The sequence below is a fragment of the Lagopus muta genome, chromosome 6 (genome assembly GCF_023343835.1).
Source record: "Lagopus muta isolate bLagMut1 chromosome 6, bLagMut1 primary, whole genome shotgun sequence".
NCBI lineage: Eukaryota > Metazoa > Chordata > Aves > Galliformes > Phasianidae > Lagopus > Lagopus muta.
In genome coordinates, this window is record NC_064438.1 from 13,519,106 (window position 1) to 13,546,705 (window position 27,600).

At 39.2% G+C, this 27,600-nt stretch overlaps 1 protein-coding gene across 1 annotated transcript; it reads left to right on the forward strand.

Annotated features, from left to right (window-relative positions):
* The first annotated feature begins 1,355 nt into the window (after positions 1-1,355).
* Positions 1,356-27,600, forward strand: TRPM5 (transient receptor potential cation channel subfamily M member 5). Its single transcript, XM_048948646.1, has 19 exons — positions 1,356-1,734; positions 3,000-3,099; positions 3,928-4,046; positions 4,431-4,772; positions 6,490-6,621; positions 7,780-7,903; positions 9,854-9,999; positions 10,755-10,867; positions 11,651-11,746; positions 13,607-13,865; positions 14,924-15,042; positions 15,578-15,710; positions 18,071-18,245; positions 20,446-20,611; positions 21,274-21,452; positions 22,362-22,494; positions 24,042-24,114; positions 25,112-25,202; positions 26,692-27,600. The coding sequence occupies exons 1-19, from the start codon at positions 1,510-1,512 to the stop codon at positions 26,790-26,792; spliced, it is 2,826 nt and encodes a 941-aa protein (XP_048804603.1). The 5' UTR covers positions 1,356-1,509; the 3' UTR covers positions 26,793-27,600.

Consider the following 27,600-nt stretch of genomic DNA (forward strand, 5'->3'; position numbering starts at 1 on the left):
TTCAGTGCTGTTCAGCAAGAGAGAGATGATTGCCACTGTCACAGAGCACCAAAGAGATACAAGGCCAGGTTTGCTAGATATGCAGCTTACAAATTATAGTGCCCTACTTCCCCTGAGCAAAAAACACTTTGTATGACAGAAGGCTGGATGGTTGCCTGCTGACATTCACGTCATCTTCAGTGAAAAATCAGCTATGATTTTATTTGAGCACTTCCATAACTTACAGAACTTGCTGGCTAGGAGGCACTCTCTGACTTCTGTTGTTCTTTTTAAAATATTTTAATCTGCTGCTTTGTAGCAGTCAATGTCCACACAGCTTTGTATTTCTTATATAATACTCTTGCATGAGGATGCATACTCTACTGAATATCCAAAGAGACATTTAACCATTGTTTAAACGTTACAAACGATGAGATGTTTACCAGGTTCTGTAACACATTTCTTCTTTAAGAATAACAGCTCATTTCCAGTGACGTTTTTTAGTCACAGTTTCCAGTCATTGCATCTCATCACATCTTCGTCACATAGATTAAAACACGCTCTGGTATTAGAAATCTCACTGGTTGAATTGCAGTGTCGCTTCTTGAGCTTTCATTCTCAAAGCTAAATATGGCAGCATCTTCTACATCTCGGGTATTGAAAAGTCACATCAGAACCAATACATCTTTTCAAAGCTCTAGAGAACAAAGTGACTTGGAGAACCAAAGGTGACTGGTTGGACCTGCTGTACATTCACATATGTGCTAGGAAAGAATAACCAATTGCACTTCCTTTTTTATTTATTTATTTTGAATATCCACCTTTTAAAGACAAATTGGACAACGCACACCAAAGACTACAATAGTTGTTTTAAAACAAATAAATAATAAACCAACAACGCCTTTGATTCTCTTGCTGTTTGTGGTATTGAAACACATAGAGTTTCTTCATCATCTTGCATAACTCCAGAGTAAGAAGTAACAGGCAGCAATTAGTCATTATTGCAACTATGCTACCACAGCCTCTGCTTTCCTCTCTCCCAACAACCGTCTTGACTCTTTCTAATTGCACAACAGAATTGGCAGCCTTTAGCTCTTGCTGCTGTTGTGCTTCAGTATGTTTTTTTTTCTGTGGCTCAGCATTGTAGTCTCACAAGCTCCCAGTTTTCAGAACACATAGATAAGTTTAGCCACCATAAAAACCTGTTGAGAATTTCTGTTTATGCTACTCTTGTATTTGACCATACTATAAGCACAAATTGCAGTAGGAAAAGAGCTGGGGAGGGAAAAAAGAAAGCAGCCACGGACAGGTAGGTTTTATGCACTGCCTGTCCAAATCAGTTGCTTAATTCATCAGCAGCTGCGTCATGCAAAGTTTGCATAGTCATGGGCTGATAATGATTAATCTGCTACAAAATAAAAAGATGGTCTAGAAAAGACTCTGAAATCCAGAGTAACTCTGATTTGGATATGCATTTATTCCTAGTTTGCAATAAGTGATTTCTCTTTGAGCAAGATTTTCTTTCCCTACATGAAATCTAATAATTTTCTTTTTAAACTACAGAGGATTTGCATCGGTTTGGAAAATTCCGCTCCCTGGCTTATCTTAACAGGGTCTGGAGGAACAGCTGACATCTTAGCTGCATTCATGGATGAGCCGCAGCTCATCAAGCCAGAAGCTGTTGAAAAGCAATTTAAAGAGAAATTCCCTGCAGAAAGCTTCCTGTGGAAGGACATTCTCCAATGGACAGCAACAGTGAGATCATATGTCTGATAACTGCATGCAGTGTTTGATCATTATGTGCATAATGTTCACAAGCTCTCTCCAACCGTTTCTAGCTTCAGCACAGGTTTGAGGGGGTACTGCCTGAATGTTTTTACTCCATTGCTCTGATGTTAATGACAGAACACCTCTCTAGCATTAAAATCAAGAGCTCAGTTGATCAAATAAATGACTTTGTCCTAGTGATTCAGCTGAATACCAAGGGCTCTATCCTTTCTCAATTATTTCCACAAGTAACAACCAGCACCCAAGAACCCCACAGTCCTTCTGGGGAATATGAAGCACTGTTTATCCTCCACAGCTGTGGAGCTTGTACAGCTGTGACAGAAGAGACCTAATTCACAATCTACAGCTGTTAAGTGGGGAACTTACTGTGAGCATAATAAACCAATGAGAACAAAGGATGTTTAGAAGTCATCCTGTCTATTGTTTGTTATACATATTCTTAAAAAGGAAAGACAAAACAGAGGAGATTTTGAGGCACACTGGACTCGAACCATTATGCATTTTAGAAACAAAAAACCCACTTGGACATTGTCTTACTGGGGAAAAGCACTGCCTGTCCCTAAGAGAAATGAAATTCACAAAACCTGACCCACTACTTATTTTTTGCAGTCTCCACTAAAAAACTTAGCTTTAAAGTTCCACATGCTAATTCCAGTAGGAGAACTTTGTCAGATTATACCACAAGGAGATGGAAGGGCATCAAGAAGCAACATTGCCAGATGTTCACACAGCCCCAGTGCAGCTGCACTGTGAGAAACAAAATTCAAATAAAGAGGCAGAAGAAGAGCACTATTTATACCAGTATTAGATATGACTTTTACTCAAGCTTTAGAGACTGTGCTTTATATAAACAACTCTGAGAAGAAAATGTTAATAATAATGAACGAAGAGGTAAAGCAGAATTAGTGGGGTGCTTGTTACAGCGTGGCTATGAGTCAATGAGAGTTTAGGATCTTTCAGTTCAAGCACTGCTCTGGTTCTCAGCATATCCAAATTCTGTCCTTCCTACCATGCATGCTATGTGATGATGGAAAAGATAGCAACTCCCTCCATGCCCTAGGATCTTTTTACGTAGCAAACTAATGCTTGTCTTCTTGCCAAACGTCAGCTTTACATTTAGAGTGTAAGTTCTTTGGAAGAAAACTGTACACGTGATCTACATTGAGCTCTTAAGCACTAGTATTTAGCAGTAGGTTAACATGCTAACTGATTTTCATTCCAACTCCCAATAGATTCAGAACATTATTTCACACCAACATCTTCTAACTCTGCACAACTTTGAGCAAGACGATTCAGAACTAGACACAGTCATTTTAAAAGCTTTAGTAAAAGGTAAGAATAATAAATACTTCTATTACTGGACTTCTCTGTGCTATAAATGTATTTTAGTTTTGTCCTAAGCAAGTTCAGTTGGCTGCTGGATAAGATTTCATTTCTGATGCAGAGTTGCATCAGAGAAAGTGACTGGCAATTACCACCAGGTAATTACCTCCACCAGGAGGAAAGCTCCTGAACCTCACATTAAGCTAGTGTTTGCTTTTTAATCTCATGCTATTTTATAGTACTGTTATAAATCAGTTTTTTATTTCAGCATTTGCTTCTCTTGGTAGTAAAGACTATAGAAAAACAGAAATATGCTGGAAGCTATTTCACTTACAAGCCAAGAAAAAAGAAAACACAAGCAGACATAAATCACCTCAGAATCAACTAGGTTCTATAAAGAGCTTTCACTGTATCTTCTGAAATACATTACTTGCTCTGCCAGCCATTTCAATCTGTGTTAGACTAGCCTAATTTTTGCATGGAGAAATGACATCCTAATCTTGATGTGCTAATTAAAACAAGATAAAAAAAGCCAATAGTCCTACCTGCCACTTTCTGCAGATCAGGCTTCCTCTTAAAATACTAGATATTTTAACTTAATGTTTCAATAGATAACTTACCCATAGAAAATACTGAGGAAAAATATATATATAAGCCTTTAGATTACTGTTTAAGTGAAGAGAAAAAATACCTGTGCAGGTTTCCTATTTAAGCAACCCACAAACCTGTGATAACTGAATGAGAGTTCATGTTATTAACCAAATTACCAGTGGTATATTAAATTAAATGTAACTAGTGTAAAGTACTGAGTTTATTTGCATTCCCTATTTCTTCCAGCATGTAAAAGTCACAGTCAGGATGCCCAGGAATATCTGGATGAACTCAAGTTGGCAGTGGCCTGGAATAGAGTGGACATAGCTAAAAGTGAAATATTCAATGGTGACGTGGAGTGGAAGGTACACGGTTTTGTTGCCTTTGAGGCCTATTGCTTTGTAATCCAACAGGTGTGGGACACAAACGTCTTGACAGAAGGCTTTAGTTTTCAGCATTACCTGAATTCTTCACTAAGAGGTTAGGCAGCCATAGAACCCTTTGCTTAGGTTGTCTTTCTGGTATCCTCTAGATGATAACATTAATCTTCCAACATTAATGCTCACATAGACACTTCCTACATAGTTCTACCTCTCTGTCTCATCGGATCTTCTGTTAACTTGGTTGAAAGTTAACAGAAATTTGCACATCCTAATAAAACGTTCTACGCCCCTCCGCATCCATCAATGATTACCTCCAAAACCACTTCATTGTTTTTTCTTCTCTTTTCCTTCCTTCAATCCATCTAGTCCTGCGACCTGGAAGAAGTGATGATGGATGCCCTGATCAATGACAAACCCGAATTCGTAAAGTTATTTGTTGACAACGGGGCCAACATATCCGAATTCCTGACATACAGTCGTCTGCAGAGACTCTACTGCTCCATTTCGCAAAAGTGCCTCCTCTATGAACTTCTCTTGAAGAAACATGAGGAAAGCAAGTTGACATTGGCAGGGCTCACTGGTCAACAGCAGAAGGAGATCTCCCCACTCTTCACTCTCAGTGAAGTTTCTAGAGTTCTCAAGGATTTTCTCCATGATGCTTGTAAAGGTTTCTATCAGGACATCAGACATGGAGGCAAGAACAGATCAGTGAGTTGCAACTTTCCATCATTTATCTGTTCCTGTACAGTTTACAATTTGAGAAATTTTGACCAGATCTTGTATTTAAGGGGACAGGGAACAAAATGGCAGATATGGGTACAGTCACCTCTGTTGCTTATTTCTTTTTCCAGCTCATTATTATTACAGCTAAAAATGACCTTTTTAATTTCAAAAATTAAGAAGTGTAAGAATGGATTTTATGAAATACAGGCTACAATTCCTCTCTCTCCCATTCTGCTACAGATTGTTTTAATTAAGGTTCAATTCAAGTCTGCTGCAAAGGTTTGTGCCACACTCACATACTTGACTTCATAGACCATTCCTCATTCCAGCACTTTGCACATGGAGAGCAGATTGATCTTTTTAGCATCACATATATAAGAATGTATTCCTCATTCTTTTATTCAAGAAGTTTAGGTTTGCTAAGGAGTAATTAGACATCAAAATAGTATTCTGCAGTTCTCATACAAAATTTCAAGCATAAGCACTCAAAAGAGTTTCTAGGAAGAAGTCAAGAAGCTGTTGGCCATTTTCAGTCCCCGGTCTGAGCTTGCACTGTTTTTGTAAGCTAAACTCTGAAAATGGTAACCTAACAATTTAGATTTATACTGCATAGGAGCAGACTGGATATTCAAATGATGAGCTGTGTGTGATGGTTGCCTTTTAGGTTGTTATAATCTTATAATTGAGTGACTTAACACAGAAAAAATTAAGAACAGTTGTTGATATAAGACAGAAAGGACAACACGATATACCATGCAAGGTCTGTAGCCCAATCTGAGTAATGCTGGCAACATCACTGTAGTGGGATATCAGTGCTGCTGCTGCTAAATTATAAGTCCTACTTTTCAGTGTAATTTAGTAGATTGATTAGCTTACTACAGACTAGAAAAAAAAAAAAGAGGAGGAAGAAGAGGTGGTAAGAAAGAACTCAAAACATTAATGTAAATTTGAGTAGAACCCCATAGTTTAAAGGATTTCAAAAATAAATGAATAAAAACATAGGTCGTTACAGAAGCTTTTTTTAGCAGAAACAAAAACAGTCACACAGCCTGCTTCTAATTAACACAATAGGTATAAAGGCAATATTAGAATTTACATAAAACTCAACACTTGACCTAAGTTGCCATACTTCCTCCAGAGAGGTTGTTATCAAACATTAAAGGAATAAGTGGTGTTCTACTTAAAATACTCCCTGCATGAAGGAGAGGTTTTTTCTAAAGGACTCAAAGGAAAGACTAGAAAGAGGGCATTGACGTGCTCTATTCTTGCCATGTACAGAGCCTTGGCGAGACTTATTCCTGTTTAAATAAAATGCTTTTTGTTCCCTTTTCTCTGAAACCACAGCCTCTGTGGCAGTTGAGCAGAATCTGATATAAACGTAGGCCAGCTTAGATTAGTTAATCATAGGTCTGTGTTGTATGATATTACACACCAGCAGCGAAATCCCAGCCTTAATGAAGTCAATGAGAGCGTTGCCATTGACCTCAATGGAGTCGTGGTTTCAACCAAAGCGTTCTCACACATATTGAGTTATGTCAGGGACACAACAATGCTTTGATTCAGTGCAGAATGAACTAATTACCTCTCAGACCTACAGGGAAAAGGAAAAAAAAGGAAGAGGCTGGCGGGGCCAAAGGCTAGTTACATCATGTCATTTGCATGGAATGAGTCTGAGTTCTAATTTCTGAAAACCACATTTCAGGATAAAACGAATTCAAGGCAATTACCTGGGCCCTTGGATATGAACCAGAAAAGTGAAAAGCCTTGGAGGGATTTGTTTGTATGGGCAGTACTTCAAAACCGGCACAAGATGGCAAACTATTTCTGGGCTATGGTAAGCATCAAGCTATAGCTCCTGCAGGTGAAATATTGTCATATTTCATGTATGAGAGATGATTTTTGCTCAGCTTTGAAGCTTAGATGACAGGTAGGTTTGTTCCTATAATGCTGGGTGCACATTTATAGAGCCTTTCATCTCAGATTGTCTGATGCCAGCAAGGGCCAAAGGGCCTGGCAGCAAGCAACAGCAGGTGTAAATCAGTACAGCCTGAAACATTGCTGATTAACTTCAGCTGCAGAGCTGACCCCTTGTCTTTCTTGCAGCTGATGACTCACCACTGAGCCTCGGATTTTGTTCCCTCTTCAATAGGTCAATTGTCTGCTTTTGCTTTAGAGGGAGGATGGTGCACAGTTGAGCATCTCCAGCTTATTTGCTGGTTGTGTAAGGAACAAGAGCATCACAGTCCCAGGGGCCAAGCTTCAAACTGGCATAATTGGCTCCTGTTTTGCACTCTTTCACAGCTGAGGCCCATCTCGTGCAATGCTACATCTTCCATCTCTTCTCCCTTTTCTCTACAGAGACCAGACACAGCTATGAGGCTCTGTCTGAGCATCCAGCTAGCTGCATCTGGCGGGGGGGGGAGGAGGAGGGGGGGGTCACAGAGAAGGAGACAAACAGCAGCACAGCTCTTCAGCCAGTGAGTTGTGTGTGCATGTGTGCATGCAGACACATCTGCACCTTGGAGGGCCTTGTGTTTGTGGAGCTCTGTTATCAGAAGGCACGATTCCCTGCTGTGTGCTTCTGTCATGCCGCTGCCAGCTGTGCCCCCTCAATTCTTATGTGTCCTTATGTAAGGTCTCAGTACAGCCATGTGGGAGGAAACTCAGCAGTGAGAGCATTTTGCTCTACTTTCATAACCCATTCTGCTACAAGTCCTTGACTGCTACCCCAAATCAGACCCCTCTAAGGTCAAGCATATCCAGAAGTCACCAGCCTTATAAAGCACAAGACATACCAATAAGTGGTTTTCAACTCACATATCAAACCTACAATTTCTATAGACAATTTAAACTTTCAAGTGTGTATTTCAAGGAAGATTCTTCCAAAAGGAGACACATGAATTTTATTTGTTACATGCATTCAGTAAAGTTTTTCTATTTCATAAATGCCCTTCAGTGTGTGACTACTCCTGCACCTCTTTCAATTCTACAGGGTCAAGAGGGTGTAGCTTCAGCTCTGGCAGCCTGTAAGATCCTCAGGGAGATGTCCCGTCTGGAGACAAAGACAGAAGTAGTGCAGGTCATGAAAGAGGCCAAGTATGAGCAGCTCGCTGTTGGTAAGTTACAGCAGCTTTTAACAGCATAACAAATGGCAGTGGGCACTGCTGCTGGAAGACAAGTGGGGAAAGAAAAACGAACCCTCTTGAAGCTGTGAAAGGTTAACTGATGTGAATAATGTAACAGACTTGCAATGCAGCCAGTCCCAAACATTCAAATGCTACAGTAGTGTGGCTTTAAAACATTCCAAATGTTCATTCTGAAAAAAAAAAAAAAAAAAAAAAAAAAACAACCCAAAAATAATGCTTTCAGACTGACTGGCCCATGGGATGCATGAAAAAAGCTCTCCCTTGCTACATGTTGGTATTTTAGCACAAGGTATATTACGATGCGCAAGATGGAAGAACTGAAACAATTCCAAGCTTACAGCAGCCTGGTTTTCCTGCAGTATCAAGCTTGCTCTGTAAGGGCCACTAGAAAACAAATTTTAAGGGTTGCCTGTAATGCTAAAAATAATTTGAGATTACCTCACCTAAAAGAGGGCTCACTGCGCTGCAGAACTCTGAGGTTCAGACTGGCTTAACAGCAGACAAGCTGCCCCTCCCTACAACATTCAGGCATCTGCAGCACTGGAACACAAAGCCTTCTCTCCCACTCTGGTCAGAAACAGATGTTCGCTGATCTGACAACAGTCCAATTTCTACCTGAAGGTAATGCTGCAATGTACCAAGAGCTTTAGAATACACCTCATGTAGAAATGCAGCAGCTTTTTCCTCTTACAGCTAGCCAGCAAGCTGCTGAAGGCTCACACAGACATTGCTGCATTATTTAAACACAGACATTTTACCCTCCTTTCACAGGACCATTATTATTTTAAAAAGATAAGGCTTTCATATAGTCACAGGACTCCAACAATTTAGTCATGGAATTAGAGGGCCTAATCCAATACACAGCAGTCTGTTTCCTTGGCTTTGGTAAGCATTAGATCAGATCTGCAATTTCCATATCTGGCCCAGATAATACTGGCAATGCTAAGTAGAATGAACATTCTTTTAAAATGGTAAATACCACATCAACTGCAGAAGACTGTATCAGCTTTTTTACATGAACTTGATCCTTCTCCAGCCTTCACAGCATAATATCAAAGTGTAGGCTAGCCAAGGAAGGGTACTGAGATACTTAATGAATCAGAATGAAGCAGACTCAAAATCTGTATTTTGTCTAATGAGAAAACATTCACTTTCTGTACCATTTATCAGAGTGGCTGGACTCTAGAACAAACTTATCTTGAAATAGATCTACACCACAACATACTACCAAGTCTAATACTATTTTATGTTAAATATCTATGTCTTAAAGCATCTGTTGGCTACAAGTCAAACCTGAGCTGCTCCTTTTGTTTAGTGTACTCAGGGGAACAGGAGCAGTGTGGCAAGTCGTCCTTCAAAGTGCTAAAAGATCTCCCACGGTACTTGCTTTTGCTCAGTACTGTCTGAATCTCTGCACAAGGCAGCTACAGATGAGGAACTATATAATGTACACTGATAGGTTTCCAAGTTATGTCTTGAGAACTGGCTGTAGAAGAACTTCTCCACAGGGAGAAATCAAACAGTAACAAAAGTAGAGCACCTCAGAGCTGAGAAGGAAGCAAGCAGATGAAAAGAGGCGAGAGGGAGGTGCTGAGAATTGCATCATACCTCCCAGAAAGTAGTGGGAATTTCAAGATTAATTCCAGTGATCTCTTTTTTTGCCCCCACCAATGCAAATCTACTGCATATGCCTTCTGTAGCATTATTCTCACGACCAGAATTAGTCCTCGCTCCTACCAACCTCATCTTAGCTATGTGGGGCTTTTGTGACTATTACACCCTCACAGAACTCTTCAGTGCAGAGGATGCATTTGGCAGTGTGACCAAGTTGTACCCTACACACATCACCCTCTTGTCTCACATTTGTTTTTGTTTTTTTTTTGGCAAGATGCATTTGTCTACATTTCTTTCATTTGACAGAGCTATTCAGTGAATGCTACAGCAACAGTGAGGAGAGAGCATTTTCTCTGTTGGTGAGGAAAAGTCAGTACTGGAGCAAAACCACCTGCCTGCACCTGGCTACAGAAGCAGATGCAAAGTCTTTCTTCGCACATGATGGAGTCCAGGTAACACCTACTGGCACTTCCCTTACCATCTCCACTCCCTAGGGCCTCTCAGCATGCTTCTGGACACAGAAAAGGATACTACAGCAACCAAATGACCCCATGGAATACATTATTCTCAGATACATCCTTTACAGTGAAAGATCTGCCCTCTCCCTAAGCACCAGGTCAAGAGGATGCCATACTACATACTTGAAAAAGCAAGTTTCCTCTTCCATCCAGTTAGCCCTGAGACAGGTGGACTAAAGAGAAGGTTTAATCCTCATCCCATCCCATACTTTTTCCTCTATTGATCACAGAGAACCATAAGGAAAGCACTCAAAATCTGCCTGAAGCATAATGACTCCTAAGGACATGAGGTACCTCCCCAGCAGAGCTTGTTCAGATTCAGAGAAGCTCACTGATAAAAGTTAAATCAAATTGCTGTCCTGTTTTGCTCCCACAACCTGCCTTCTGTGCACATACACAAAACTAAATTAAGAGTGATGATGCTTTTAGCTCCCAGTAGCTGACTTGTACTTCCTCAGTAGCAATGTTCCTCAACTCCACTTGAATTACAGTTCCTTTCCACCGTCCTCTCATAACTCTTTGCAAACTAAGAAACAACTGCAGAATGACACGCAAAGCGTCTGTATACTTTTTAGGTTTTTTGAGCAATGCCTAATCTTTGCTGTCTTAGGAGAACACAGAACATAGGAGCACTTGATCTGCATATGTGTTTTTGTGATGCTAAAGCTACTTCTTCCCTTCAATTTCAGGCCTTCCTAACAAAAATATGGTGGGGAGACATGTCTACAAACACACAGATCCTGAAGCTAATATGTGGATTCTGGTGTCCCTTCCTAATCTACACAAATTTAATAGCATTCAGGTACAAATGTATGAGTGCAAAAGATAAGTGAAGGACGTAAAGTAAGTCATGAAAAATACCCAAACTGAAAATTTCTCACGTAAGGAATAAAAATAATAATATTGTCTCAGAAGATCAACAAGAGGACTGCACCACTACTAGCTACTTACAAAGCAAGAGGAAAATTTCTTTGCCATTGCTGACCTAAGACTTCTATTTTGTCAGTATCAGTCACTGAAGATGGTTTCTTCTTGGTAGACTGGCTGCCAGATTCACAAATTTAAGTAAATTAATGTGAAGTGTTATCTGTTTTCATGGAAGGGTTCAAATAAGGATTCCTGATCAAAGCAAGCCTTTCTAAATCTCTTCTTGAGGACGTTTTTGCCTCCTTTTACTAGAAATGCAAGAATTGACATCATGTTCCCTAATGCTTTTGGCATTTCCTGTATTAAGCACTGCTAAGAATGGCCAGGACTGGAACATGGGGGTATTGTGGAATCGTCTTCCAGTACTGTGACTGAGTGGTCTATTTCCACTCAAATGCTTTCCTTTCAGTTTTGAGAAGACTGAGCATCTTGCTCCACTCTTGTGAAACATGTGTTGATTATCATTTCACCATTGACTCTTGTGGCTGACTTCAGCTTTCAAATAATCAGAACACACAGAGCTAAGGATTATGTGTATTTGATAGCTTCTCAGTGGAGAGAGTCCAAGATGAGCGCATGCTCACAGCTCCGTAGGAAAACCAGTTCAGTAGTTGAGTTGCTAACCAGTATTTCAACTAATGAGTTTATTTCCTTACAGTGAGGAAAAACAACCAAAGAATGAGACAGAGCCCTTTAAGGAGCTGGACAGTTTGGATACAGAAAGGACTTTGTTTCTTTGTAAGGAAGAACACAGGTAAATTTAAACCATCAGTTAACATGATGTTTTTGACTACAAAGAACAGGTCAATTCTCATGCATATACAACCAGATAATGATGTAAGAAACAACTGAAAGATCAAGGAACTTATTACTCATTAGAAAGCTCCCTCTGTGTGCTGCAGCTGTATTCCATAAAATGAATATAGAAGAAAAACAGAGATACAGCATAGAGCACTGTATTTCAGGAGATAACTTCTTGTGAGCTGGTCATTTCTACTGAACAAGGAATCTGATCCATATCCAGCAATCAGAAGGCATTCCTGAGATTCCCTTCAGCTGGCACTGGCTGACACACAATGGATTTAGGAACAGTAATCCATGATAGACTTATTCACCCAACCAGGCAGAGGGTTTGCAGCTAACCCTTGTATTACTCGAGTGCATTACCACATACTGTGCTACAATGGCAGCAACAGAAATACTTGCAAACATCAGTACCTATGAATTTATATAGCTAGCTTCCCACCATGCTAGGAAAACTCTCCATTTTTATTTTTAAAAATAGGCCTGAGAGACCTGGAGCATAACAGACGTTTCAGAGGCAGCATAAAAGATCAAAGCAAAAAGATTTTGGCAGTTGCACACAATCATTCACAGATCCACAGTACAGAACTCCTGAATTGCAACCTTCACTTCTAGCAAAGGCTCATCACCAAAACCTGGGGACTCGGGTGAGGCAGGAAAACTTTTGATTAGTACAAGGTTCACTTTGCAGCTAATAAGAGCTGTATTGTCACTTGTATCAAACATTTACTTTTCAGTGATTTGAAGAGAGCTTCAGAAATGTGTGAATAATGGTACCAAGGAAACAATCCACAGTACCTAGTGCTGGACTCAGTTATTAGCTTGTATTTTTAGCACTGGCATTTAACTGCTGGCATATCAGAAAAAAAAAAAATCGAGTCTTCGTTCCCTCTCTAACTTGTAAAATAGATGCAGAAGTGTATGCCTTTTGGGGACTATTAGTAAATAATATCATAAAGTCCTTTCACAACTGAGCAAAGAATGGTTGATGGCTCTTGGTCATAATATTGTGCGTTCCAATTGCTATTATCTTACAGATTTAACAAAAGGGCTCTCTCTCCCTCCCAGATCTATTTCAGCATCTAACAGTAAAGCTGCAATTAGCCATTTATGATATTAGCCCGTTGCCATGGGAATGTCTTACAATGTCATAAACTGAGAGGCAGCACAGAGTCAGGCACACAGAGGAGACTGGCTGCAAGGAGAAACTTTTCGTTATAATAAATGCATATAATAATTACCAGGAACATTAGACATGTAGATCTACAGGTCAGGTTTTCCTTCAGTTACCAAAACACTTGTGCAATTGCACAATACTCCAAGACAACCGTAATTAATCATTTATTAAGAGGCCTCCCTGGTGATCTTTTTCCAATCTGATTTAGTCATGAAGGGCAAGAGGCCAGCGTCCATAGCTACATCAACTGCAGTATTCCTTCAGTAGCTCTCTCAGGCTGCAGCAAGGCTAGTCAGGGAACACATGCTTAGTGTGTGATTCAGCACTTTTGAGTCTAGGTCAAAACGAGTAATTGTCTCAAGCAGTCACAGCAACTGCAAGAACTTCTGCCTGTGATCACTGCAATAAATTTTAGGACCAAAATAAGAACTGACTTACAGTAGCTATTTGCCTTCCTTGCAGCTGGCCAAATACCCCCTCTTCTTGTTTATTCGCATGGTTTGTACTATGTGCAGGAGCAGACTGAAGCTGCAAATCAAATTAATGCAATTTGCAGAGAATAATACTGAGGCTATTCCCATGAACTAATTTTAAGAGGTCATCAACCAAGCCTATGTTCTTTCTGTTTTGCAGAAGAAGTGGTAAATTAGAAAAGCAGAACCCTCCTGAAAACACAGCGTGGGCAACATTCATCTTTACTCGGTGGAAAAAATTCTGGAGCGCCCCCGTAACTGTATTTATGGGAAATGTTATTATGTATTTTGCTTTTCTGTTTCTGTTCACTTATGTCCTTCTACTGGATTTTAAGCCACCTCCACCTGAAGGTCCATCTGCTAAAGAAATTATACTTTACTTCTGGGTTTTTACCCTGGTCTTGGAAGAAATCCGACAGGTCAGTTGCATACAACATCTCAGCAGTAATACAACAAACCTTGAAATAATGCTTTGAATAATTTTATGATCTGGATAACCGTGCAGGCTTGAAGATTTCAACTGTCAAATGCAGCTTTGCATAGAAAAGCAATACAAACGTTACCTCATCCAAAACAATCTCTTCTCCAAACCAACCTCTTCCTCCTCCATGTAAACCTGTAGCTACTCCTGTTTTTCCAGAGCGGTTCAGCTGCAGCCAATAAAGAACTGGGCTGCTAAGACTCAGGTGTCCTTCACTTTGCAAAGCATCTGGCTGGTTTCACCCCCCCAGAACTAGGTCCACAATTAACATACATTGGAAATTATAGTCTGCCCACGGAAGTACAACAGAGCTCTCCTCAGTCCACCAAAACAGCACATGAACAACGGCGCTGGTGCACTGAGAATTGTGGCTGCATAAAACTATCCTTGTTATCCTCTTTACCCTGAAAAACAGTTATCAACACTTATTCCAGAAGAAGGTGTTTGTAATTTCAGCAACGTGAACAGCAAAGGGGATCTCGGTTATACATTATTTGAAATTATTCAGGCAGGCCATAAACAGAAGAGTACACCAAGAATATTTGAAACAAAGAATATTACATTATAAACCTGTAAAACATGGAGAATGCCAGGCTACAATCCAGCTGAGACAGCTTCTTATGTAGATAATCAAATGTGCACTCCCAGGCAATCATAATGCACAAACACCAATCTGTACATGCTGTTTAGATAGCAACATCCTGCCAACATTTATTTTCTAGATATTTGTTATATTTTTTAATGGCCTGAATGCTGATAGACTCAAATCAGGCTTAAAAAATCCTTAGGCCTACATCGCAAGATTAAAAAGTGTGTGTGCATATGTATGTGTGTGTGATTTAAGACAGTAAACTGAGCTTGCTTACATGCTACACTAGGAATTTTTTGATGTTTTTGCAGTGAAAGAGAAATGTGAAACAGGTATTAAGTCAAAGTTCCCACTGAAATGGTGAAACTTCAAACAGTTCACTGCCCATGACCATTTCTCTTTTTCAGAGTTTCTTTACAGATGAAGACACAAATCTAATGAAAAAGTTTAAACTGTATGTAGAGGATAACTGGAATAAATGTGACATGGTGACCATCTTCCTTTTCGTAATTGGGGTAACATGCAGGTATGTATACACCTGTTTTGCATGGTCAGCATTAGGGCTACAAGCACATGCCATGACAGTCCTGTCACTTGGCATACATGTGCATAAGAAGGCAGGCTACGACATTTACTTTCATGAGTTTTGAGCTACGTTTCTGCAACAAGAGCCTCTACATTTCTATTGAACTGCAGATGTTGTTCCACAGACCACAGAAAGCTTATTGGAATATCCAAACACTTGTGCAAAGAAGCTCTGCTTTTCCTTTTTTTGCAAGCCCCTTTAGTCAAAATAATCCTTTTCCTTGTTTATCCCTTAGTATCGCCTTGAAGGCGAGCCAAGCAAATCAGCCTCCCTCTGTGTTGTGGTCATTTCTCACCAAAGTACAGATAATGTTATGTTCTTCTGACAGCTGTAATGACCTTGACATCAGCAACCACAAGCCTGAAGCACTTGCCTTTTCCTAACTCGACAATGCCTGGAGACTGAGTGCAATATTTGAGAACAGATTTCTCAGTAGTACTTGCTGAGATCTGATATTCTTTCACTTGTTCTTCAGGATGCTCAACTCGACTTTTCAAGCTGGCCGCACAATCCTCGCCATTGATTTTATGGTGTTTACACTTAGACTTATACACATTTTCGCAATTCACAGACAGCTTGGACCAAAGATCATAATTGTGGAGAGGATGGTAAGTGCAGTCTCTCTCAAATACTTGTACTTGCTAAAAAAAACTGTGGCCAAAACAATCTTCTTACAAAGGAAGTTTATAACATGTCTTTGTTTTTAAGGTCTGTAACTTTGCATACAATGCAAAATTTGCCTTACTTACCATGAAAATTAGAGGCAGCAAGTTTGAAACAGATCCTTCTGAAAGCTCTGTAGTTTATTAGGTTGGCCCTAGTACACAAATCCTCATTCTTATCTAATCGTTTGCCCTTTGGTCTATCAAGTCAGGAGTACTGAGACACTGCACTCCTGATTTGAGAGACACAGACTCTTCCTCCTGTTTCATAAGCTGTGTGCATTCAGCGCAAAGACTTCAGACAGGCCATTTACAGAAGGGCAGCTACTGACTGGCAGTTCTTTGCCTGGGGAAATGGATTACGTTATTCGCAAGTAGTGTGAAGAAAAATCTGTAAAAATGGATAGTAGCAAGTTTGCCATGAGCGCTGCTCTTAATTGGACTGTCTAATTTACAATGAAAACATAGCACCTTGTGAGCATGTGCTGGAAGATGCAGATGAAATATTTCTATTTATTTCAGCTCTCCTGCAGGAAATGAGACGGTAGGACTATGGTTTTTGTACTTGGGTGTGGGGCAGTATGCTGAAACAGCTTTTTATTTCAGTATGTTAATCCTCCAGGCCAATTAGCTCATGATAACTGATTAATAGTTTATCTAATAGTAAATGCTATTACAGATTCTACAAACATTTGACTTGTGACTCACAGCAGAGCTCAGTAAAAGCCCTACAGTCTAAACAAGCCTATACATTGAATAAACATAACTGCCAAGCTATTTGGATCTGTCTACAGATGCAATAACGGGAACTCCAGCATGACATTTGCTTTGAGTAGCAAAAGGGTAAATGGCAAATAAATATTTGTTCTTGTACATTATCTAGTTCACCACATTAGCAGAGTTTAAAGTAAGAGAAGAAGGCAGATCTACAGCTCCTAACCCTTCCTGGCTGCATACCAAGCTAAACCACGGCCCTGAACAAATATGGTGATGCATCTACTACGTTAGCATCTGAGTTCATATGAAGTAACACGGATTAAGAATATATATACAAAAGAAAATAAGTGGCAGCCTAGACAAAGCCATAACATGGGAGCTTTCATCTTCCCCATATCCAAGCCACCGCAATGCCTTACCTTTGGTAGCTCAATATTGAGCCTTGTATCAAACAAAAGAACAATGAAATTTAGTTCAGTAAACAGTATCTCCCTGAAACATTCATCAGGTTGGCTAAAGCAAGATCACTTCTCTTAAATAGGGAAGAAAACCAAGATTGTGTTTTACTGTCTTTCTCCTTTTTACCCCCAACTGAATTGCTGAAACAAGTCTGTTACAATGGTAGTTCGATGCCAGAACAGTGCCAGCTTAGAGAGACCACAGACTGGAAAAGAGTATTCCCAAGAAAACCACTGCTTCCACTGAGTTACGATGTTGTTAAAGGCCTGTAGCACTGACAAATCTGGAATCATCCAGAAAACAAAACAGTTTGATAAAAGTTAAAGAGACATCAACCATGTCTTGCTTGCCACAGATGTTGCGTTTCTTAACGGGACTTATAGTTACCTCCTGAAGGTCTAAAATACCTCTGCATTTGGGAAACTGTGCAATCCTGTAATCTAATTGAAATGAATCTACAGCCCGTAATGAACTCTGTCAGATTAGATGGAAAGAGGATGAAGTGTTCTTCTTCCACTAGGGAAAAATTATTGCACTTGAAATACATATTCAATTTTTTTTATTTTTTTAAGTAAGTGTCTTAGGATTCAATTACGTGCTTCTGTAGAGAAGCACAATGTTTAAAAGCAGGAAGCCTTGGAAAGAATCCCTCAAATGCATTACTTTGATACCTGATCCTTCTGATCTCCAATGTTTGCTGTACCAATGGTTAAGAGTTTATCAACGAGCACTGTTAGCCAGGATTTGCTGCAGCAGACTTTTGTAATTCAACGGTACTGCAAGATCTCATAGAAAAACCTCCATTTAAAAGGCAATCATTTAAAGGAGAAAATGTTTAAAAAATAAATGTTACATGATTGAAAAGCAAAAACTTTAAATTATAACATGCCTTTATCTGAATGAACTAACAAAGAAAAATGCTGCTGATTGGCCAAGAGCCACATTTTAACAGCAGGGTCAGGAAGGGGATTGTGTGAGAAACTCTATCAGATTCAACCTCCTTTAGCCTAAACGAGCTTGCAAAGAAAAATAATTATTTGAACAGTTATCATACTGAACTACTGTTCTTTCTTCGAACATGCTGCTACAATCACCTGCCCTCCTTTTCTTCCTTCCTTTCCCTCTTTTAGATGAAAGATGTTTTCTTCTTCCTATTCTTCTTGAGTGTGTGGCTCATTGCCTATGGTGTGACAACTCAAGCTCTGCTTCACCCTGATGACAGCCGAGTGGAGTGGATATTCAGAAGGGTGCTTTACCGTCCCTACCTCCAGATATTTGGCCAGATCCCACTGGATGAAATAGACAGTAAGGAAATTTCTTTCTCCCCTAACCTTGCCATCTTTGAATGCCTTCTTCCCAGTATTTGGTGTTCATTTTTTTCAATAAATAACAATTTAAAAAAAAAATTGTCCTGAAAACCAAAGCCTTCACACGGCTATGATATAAATAGTGAATTTGCAAAATGAGATAACGTACAGGGTGGAATTACATCAAACATGACAGTTCACCCTATTTAGAGAGGCTGCCTGAAGTATTCTCACAAGGACTTGCAGTTTTAGAGGTTGGCATACCTTCTTCTGCCTCAATCCGCTTCCATCCAGCCTAATCTAGACCCACATAACCTTCATGTAAAGCAAAATAACAACATCTCCATACTTTTGGCACTGGTTTAACATGACAGTTTTACAGCAGTACAGCTTGGCCCATAACGAAACACTTGTATTTTTGAATAAATATTCTGGTCGAGCATTTGTTTACTCCGTAGTTAAATCTGCCCAAATCAAATAAAGCTAGTAATTGCATTTGTGCAATATTTCAAACAAGACAACATAAAAACAATCACAAGACAGGCAAATATTTGGATATAAACATGAGAACAGGTAAAACACAGTATAAAGTCTGCATCTCTCCACTGGAACTCCACAGAAAAAAGGTAGCGTTTGCAGGTGAAAAAAATTACTGGGTAGTAAAAACTGAAGGCAACACCTAAAAGTTGCAAAATGACCTCATGAGTGAAGAGACACCAAAAGAAATTCAGTATGGATAACTTAAGTTAATGTACTTGGTGACAGCTATGGCAGCCTGTGAGATAACTGTATTAAAGCGTAAGATTGTGAGTTTATCTGTTGTCATGGGGAAAGGCATTATTAGTGGGGGGGAAAAAAATGGAAAACAAGAATGTAAATGTAAGTGCTTTAAATTTGTGGATTTAAATAATTACATGATATAACTTCCAGAAAAACAATTGAACAACAACGAAAAGTAAACAACCAGTTAAACTACTTCTGATCTGCATCGCAGTGTAGGAAGATTTGGATGACTAACATTAATATAAACAATAGAAAATAGTTTCTATTTATCTATATAAATATAGATAAATTTATATAAATATATATATAATATCTATATATATATCATATAAATATAGATATTTATCTATATAAAACCTTTTCCTCGGTAAGTAGCAAAGGATTTCCAAAAAGACAGAGGAGGTATTTTTTCACACACATAACTAAAGGTGAGCTGCTTCATTGCTTTGTGATGCTTTGAATGCTAGAAATGTACACAGACTCAGAAATCAGTTGGACAAATTCATCGAGGAATCCCTCAATATCATTATTAAATACAAATAACCTGCCTGGGCACATTGCTCAGCCACATGCTCCAGTGGAGAAGATACCCAAACAATGCCACTCCATGTTTTTCCTGTACATTAGTCTAAGAACTTGCTGCTGCTATAACTGGAGGCAGGATGAAAGGGTAGCTATACCTGTAAACTGATACAATAGCACTGTTCTTCCTAACCTTGACTGCAAGCTCTGATGTACAAAGCAACAGCCTAAACTTGAGTGAGGAACACCACTGCCTGCTTCTACCAAGTTCTCTCCTCTAGCATGCATACTAGCATGAGGATTGAGGAGATGCAAGGACATAGGGGTCCACAACTGATGCAGTGATGTGCATCACTGTGCCTTTTTACAAAACCTGCAACATGGGATATTAGTTCACGTAAAGGATTGTTTGATTGCAAGAATTAACTCAGTAATTCAACCAGCCAGAAAGCTGGCCTGTTTGCCTCGTATTGACAGCTCCACTTGCTAGTCAAAAACTGAGACAGTACAAAAGTTACATACTACCACAATGCTTGTCTTAATCTCTAATAATTACATATATTCAAAAGAAAATTATGCTACTGTTCACATGCAGATGAGATCTCAACATCATCCTTGATTTATACCTTAACAGAAAAAGGTATTAAACATACGCAAACATTCTCGTCATGAGTTCTTATGAGAAGGCATGCTTAAAGGTAATCAGTTTCCTTTTTTCCTTGAAAAGTCTGTAAAATGCAGCACCTCAGACTTCAGAAAATTTGCAATTCTTGACATTCTTGGTTGAAGGCAAGACATTTTGCTCACCAAAATACAAAGCTCTTGTCTCCAGGCTAAGAAATACAAGCAAGAGAAATTTGTCAAAACTACGTTATTTCTCTCTTCCTTCATAGCCTCACGAGTATATCCCAGGAACTGTACATTTAATCCACTGCAGATTCTGCAGAACTCACCATCATGTCCCAACAACTATGCCAACTGGCTTGTCATACTTCTGTTGGTCATCTTCCTACTAGTCACAAATGTTCTCCTTATGAATCTCCTGATTGCCATGTTCAGGTAAGAGCAGCTTCAATAAGTATTAAGACAGAGAAGGTAAGAGCTTAACCAAATGCCCACATTTACTACACTGCTGTTGGTTAGCTATACTGAAACACACTAGTAGTTTTCCCAACTAATTATTTAGGGGTTGATAACTAGAATTTCAGGATCATATAGTTCTTAAGTTCTCATCATCCTCACTCTAGCTACATTAAAAGCAAGAACAAAAAAGGACCTTTTACAGTCAAATAATCAATTAAATGTGCCTGGATCCCTAGCTATGCTGCAGCAAGAGTCTGCAGGTACAGAGCAGCTGTAAACTTGGCAGATGCTGGATACTCTGCATGCTGGAGAAACACATCAAGTCAAAAATGTTAATGATTATTCATTTGGTTGAAGAAGTAACATCACGTGTTCGCCAATCTTGCTGAAGTTGAATTGCCTTTTTTCTTTTTAAGAGTTAGTTTTTCTTGATTATTTCCTTATCATTTGAAGTCGCAACTGCAGTTTTTTTAATAGTTAAAAACCCACACAAACTTTAGGTTAAGTAAACGCTGCTTACTGAACTTGCTGTTCCTTTTATTAAAGTACACATGGGCTGTATTTGTAATAACAAGCTTTAGCTTACTGAGGTAAAACTAGTTCTGCAATTTTTTTATTTTTGTTTTTCCCAATGACAGCTACACTTTTCAAGTTGTTCAGGGCAACGCAGATATCTTCTGGAAACTACAACGCTACAACCTGATCGTTGAATATCATGGGCGGCCTGCCTTAGCACCACCATTTATCATTATTAATCACATAACTTTGGTTCTTCAAATAATCTTCAACAAAATGGAACACAAGAAACAACATCTGGGTAAGCTAGCTTAATGCTATAACGTGATGGAAAGCACAGGAATGATAGGGGAGTAGCAAAGACCTAAGCTACAACAAGTGAAGACTAGCTCAAATACAACAGCTGTGAGCACAGAAATAAAGGGAAGAATCTGCTTACCTTTAGATGCCCTCAGGTAGTCAGGGATCTCCAGCAAGAGAGGCCATCACCTCCACTGCCAACCTTAAAATGAGGTCTGGGAAGGGGCAGATCCTGGCTCCACCCCTTCTGGTCACTCAGGTACACTACATACACCTGAGCTTCCCTGGGTTGGCCCTGCCTTCCCACCAGGTGCTCAATCACTGCTTCAAGCTGTGATCTAGCATTTATGCTACAGCTGTTAACACATGTCTGCCAACAGGAGACCCCAATACTCTGCAAGGATATGCTGCATAAGCAACACAGAAGAGAAAGTAAGATCTCCACAAGCTAAGAGCTGTAATTGATTGTATTTAACAAAAAGGAGAGCAGACATGAAAAATGATGACACAGTCTGTACTATAAACAATTTCCCACAGTGCGTTTCTCTACACAACATCGTTATTACGACAAAGGTGTTGATATCAAACTGCCTAAACACACTTGATTTCTGAAGAGATAACAACTGATACTCTGAATGAATTATTCAGGAATCACTGAAATTGGCCCGTGCCGTTCTTTAGAAAACTCAGGACTCTTATTCAACTGCAATAAGTCTACTGCCTTGCATTACAAGAAAATAAAAAGTGTAGAAAATACTTATTTTACACTAAACTTTCATAGCTTGTCACTCCTACAGTGGCAAAGCAAGGCCTGACGTTTCTTTGCATAGCAGCCTTTCATTACTTAAACCAGCGCAGGGGAAAAGGGAGCAACATATAATATTTAGTATCTTTTTTTTCCCCCCTACAGAAAGAGATCTTCCTGTTGGCCTAGATCAAAAAATCATAACATGGGAGCTGGTGCAAAAAGAAAATTATCTAATAAAACTTGAACAAGAAAGAAAAGAAAGCGGTGAAGAAAGGCTGAAGGCCACATCTAATAAGTATGTTACTCTGACCTACATTAAGTGAACCTTGCAGGTCTTCAGATTTGCATGAGATAAGGCTCAGGCACTTGTACAGTTTATATGAAGAGTCTGATGGGATTGATGCTCTTCATGGAATGTTTTTCATGAACAAGTGTTGCTTTGAGATATTTCTTGACTTGTTGAAGTATGTACAATTACAAACCTGTAAGCTCCAGCCAAACTTGCAGTTAAGCTCAAATTCATGAAGAAATGAATGGAATGATGGAAGAATAGTTCTGTTGTTACACTGCAGAGCATGTACTTCCATCGTCTATAGGAACATAACATACCTGGACACAAAGCATTGATCAAAATCCAATGAAATTGCCCTTTCCAAAACAGAAAGAGATTTAGACTTTTGAATGAAGATTTGTGATCTCTGGAATTATCCCCAGCCCATAGGTACAGAAGAACTACTACTAATGGCATTAGGACATAACACTACAATTTTGCACAAGAAATTCCTGGTATCAGGTCTCAAATTTAATTTAAGTAACTGGGTCTCCGTTTTAATAGTTCTCTAAAATATCATCCCAATGGGAGTATCACTTAAATTGGTACAGTATTCTGACAAATAAAAGTGCAAAATTACTATTCAGAAGTTCACTTCTTTAAATAACAATGACAAAGAGATACATGTTCTTGGAAACTACTCCTCTCCCTGTAATTTAACAGGCTCTTTATTCTTAATAATTTAGAATTATTACGTTGTTGAAATCAAACAATAATGGTTTGTTACACACAAACGTGTGTAATTGCTCCTAAATAAAGGGCGTAATATCAGACGTAGCAGAGCCAGGAAGAGATCAGACAAGTTCAGATGACTACCACTGAGACTGTGGTTTCTTATTGCTGGTCTTAGCTGCTAGCAAACCTACCTGTTTATTTGAAATCTTACACAACCTTCAGAAAGCCATTCACTGAACTCTGCGTTTGGGGAGCTTATGGGGAATCAGATGAGAGGAGTAAAGATGGGATGGAAGAAAGGTAAAGCATGTAGAAGATGTGTGGACAGCTCGATTTGGAGGTATCATTTTCAAGTTCTCCACACTTCAGAGATTTATACACATAGTCCCTTTAGAGATTTATACACCAAATCAGTTTCTGAAGATGAAACCTTGAAGAAATCAAATGGCTCATAGCCCTGTATTAATGGAATATATATCATGATCTTAATTTTCATGGTAGGATCAATTTACTTTTGAAATAGATGAGACATAATGGATTGGAAAGATACAGCTAAGCAGCCTTAGCCACAAGCTGTATGATCACTGCCATCTAGGCAAGTTCACAAAGAGCCCTTGGGCAGCGAGTACGGGAGGTTTGTGCTGCTCTGTTCAGTAAATACTTACAGCAACCCTTCAAAAGGGCAAAACTTCTAGGGGGCTCTGGGCTGTCCCAGCAGCACAGAACTGCAAGCAGGGGGTCACAGATATAGTGTAAGTTACCCATTTTCTGTGGTTTAGGATTTAATTGGAGGCATTTCTTTTTCGCTCAGCAGCACATCATTTTTGTTTTCACAGGGTGGATAATTTGTCTAAATACCTCAGTGGATTGAAGGAGCAAGAAAAGAGGCTTAAAGTTATAGAATCCCAGGTAAGTCATATCAACATTAGGATCTCACTGTTTCTTTCTTTTTTGTGTGTGTGTCTTGGCCCATTTTCTATCACTGATGCCGGTCTTTGACAGTGTTTGGTATACACTCTGTAGGGATAAAAGGAATAATCTGTATAATGACTTCACTTTCCTTATTTTATCTGTAATTACAACCATATAAAGAAACTTTTCTAACCTCCCATAGAAAGAGGAACACAGTTTCTCGCTCTTTTTGCTGGCATACTTCAGAAGTGTCCACTTCTTCCCCTCAGGCTGCCTCTGGATGCAAATCCTCCACACTCCTTCCCCTTTCTTCACCCAACCTTTCTTACTTTAAAAGTGACAACAATGAAAACACCCATACTCTGTCTTATTTGACAGAGACTAATATTGGACATCGGTTTTCAAGTTTTCTTGCATACAAGCTTCTCAAAGGGAAGCATTAACACATAAATGCTCAACAAGAATAATAGAAGGAAACTCTATCTCAAGCTTTTGATGGCAAACCCTTAGAACATAAATAAATGTTTGTTAAACAGTTTGAAAACGCTGAGCATTACTGTGTGCTACATATAAAACTGTTATTGTTTTCTTTGTTCCCAGAATTCTCCAATGCAATTTTGGCCTAGTCGAAAGTTGCTTGCCTTAATGCTCCCATTGCAGTTTCTCCCCCATTTCTTATCACTTTTATGGCTTCCTGGAAAAAGCAACTCTATTCAATAAACAAAATTGAAACCAAATACAGGTTCAACAGGAACAGACAATAAATGCTTTAATAAGGTTGTGCCAGAATGAGATAATGCAATATACTCACAAAATAAGGAAGACATTCAACACTGATCTTCCTCCAAGTCAGTTCAACTATTTTGAACAAAGTTGAGTATGATAATTCTGACACTGCTTCCAGTTGCTACCTACAGTCTTTCCTGTAAATTTAAGATTGGATGCAATACTACAAAAAGAAAAACTGATGCAGAAATCACTGCCTGTTCTATAGATTTGCTACTGTACAGCTGTTATCTCCTCAATGGCAGATGCTTTAACCAAAACCAACCTCTTCTGCAAGCAGACAGATCCAAACTACACATGTAAGTATTGAAAGCCGTCATGGAAAACCTAATAAACACAGCCAGGCGATTTCATTCAGAAAAATGCAACAAAACCAAAAAAGATTGGAAAGGAACTACAGAGGGAAGTGCAAAGGAGTACGCCTACAGGTAATGGAAATACAAACAGCAAACAGAATATTCATGCACCTTTGGCAAAACGTATCTAAAAGCTTGGGGTTATGGGAATGGACTATTGTTCACTGCAGCTTAGAATGACATCATGTAATGTTAAGGATACGTGGTTTCCTGAAAGGACTGTCTCTTGGGATTCTTTTTTTTTTTTTCCCTTTTTTTTTTTCAAGTCAATGAGACAATACTAACAAGAAATTGACTTTTGGACAATAATAACCATTTTAAAAAAATATATATCACATTTTGTTTTAATCAACTCAGTTCATCTGCCTTTGGTGCTGCAATTCTTTCTGTCATTTGGTAACTTCGTCTTACGTCCCAGAACTCCATTTTTTGGAGTTTAAAAGATCAGAGGCAGAAAGAGACTATATCTCAGCCAGTACAGGATATCCAATTCAATAAATATTTTGAAATAGATAATTAAGAATACAATCAAATATTTACTAATTACTATATATCGCCAAAACAACAACGGCAAGAACAAAAAAACAACCACAAACCCATCTCTCCAAAAACTTAAACCAAGCATGAGGGTACAACAAGGGAAACAAACAGCTGGAAACCCAAGTAAGTCTTGACATGACAAGACCTCAAAGCATTCCTGCAGGCAGAGGTGTGCTGGATCCCATGAAATATGTCAATTTGTCTTTGTCCATTTGTATTGACGTCAGTGAAGGTGGAGGGGGAATGAGATCTGTCTGAGGTTCCTGAAGCAAACCACAGATATACCAGAAACAAATAATTTGCAATTTTCCCAGCCATGGGAGGAAACATCAACATACTTAACCAGGCATATTATTCTAATTTTAAACATAGGCAAAGCAAAGCCAGCTTAGAAAAATATTTTCTTTCATACCACCTCAGTATGCACAGCAAGCTATAATATTCTGAAAGTACTGAAAGAAATTGTCAGTGAAAATTGAAGTCTATCGATAAACAAGCAGATTTGATCCTTACAGCAGCTCTGTCCTACAACAGTTTGCTATAACCAGCTTCTCAAGAGTCGAATTAACCTCATATTTGACTTAATTTTTGTAGTTTTCAAAGCACATAAATACACTGGTTCATTATAAGCATTCCAGTAAAAACTGTCCTGTAGCACGTTACTCAGACTATTTTAATACTGTGTTGCATAGACTCAAATAGCTGAGGAAAAAAGAAGAAAAAAACCCCAAGAAACCTGTTTTTATCATTTACGGAGCAAACATGAAGTACTTCCACCTACAGTGTAATTTTACTATGGGTTATTTCCAACATTTTAAAGTTTCCTAATTACTATTATGTAACCCTTGTCCTAAAGCTTTGAAGAAACACGTAACTTTTACAATCCTACTAGGTTTGAGAAATGCCAGCACTGAAGTGCCTTTGCCAGAAAGGGCTGGAAGAGATGAGCGTGCAGATCCAACTGAGGCTGACGTCACCTACATCGATAATTAAATTTCATTCTCATTTCTTTGGACTGAACCCTTTGCCCTGCTGAATTACCATCAAAGTAAAATCCTGATCTCAGGAAGGCACAAGACCCAAACCCTGAAGTCTTCAGTGCTATCTTCACACCTTATGAGAAATAATACTCATGTTTGATTTCTTGAGCTTTCTTCCCTCCTCCATTGGCCTTTTCTCCATTGCTCCCCCCACAGACTGCACTAGGTCCAAGATGACAACCACCTTGTTTTCTACACAGCCTGTTCCCAATGTTCCATGCTCTAATCACACTTCATCATCACTGATTTTCATGTTCTTTCCAAAGGAGTTTCCCTTTTAAAGGGCGATCATTTCCTCACTAAAAACCAACCCACTTCCTATGCCAAAAAAGCGAGCTTGCATTTATGAGTTGCTTTGAAAAGAATTGAAGAAAGTTTCCACAGGAAAGAAGGGGCCTGGGATACCAACTTTTATACAATTCACACAGTTCCTAGAGTTCTTGTAGCTCTCAAATGATTGCACACACCGTTTCTCCTCCCACTTCTGGCTCTCTTCTCTGGCTGTTCATTAATGCAGGCTCCTCACCCATCCCCAAAAACTCACTGCGTGGTTCTCAACTCTTCAGTGGCATGCAGACAGTTTCCAAACACAAAGCAGGTGACCCTTCCGGTCAGACCCCCAGCTTCTGCTGCTTGCTTTTTCAGTTCAGTGCCAGATCATGTACCTGCTGTCAGCACACTGCTATTCTAAGACATCACCCTTGCATCTAAGCAGTTCTCAATTCTCTGACTTTATTCTGTTTTTCTCTCAAAGCTCAGAA

Coding starts and splice junctions, on each gene's coding strand:
- TRPM5 (XM_048948646.1), top strand. CDS start 1,510: ATGAAATCTAATAATTTTCTTTTTAAACTACAGAGGATTTGCATCGGT. Junction 7,904..9,853: donor GTATGAGCAGCTCGCTGTTG/GTAAGTTACAGC, acceptor TTCATTTGACAG/AGCTATTCAGTGAATGCTAC. Junction 18,246..20,445: donor CCCACTGGATGAAATAGACA/GTAAGGAAATTT, acceptor CTTCCTTCATAG/CCTCACGAGTATATCCCAGG.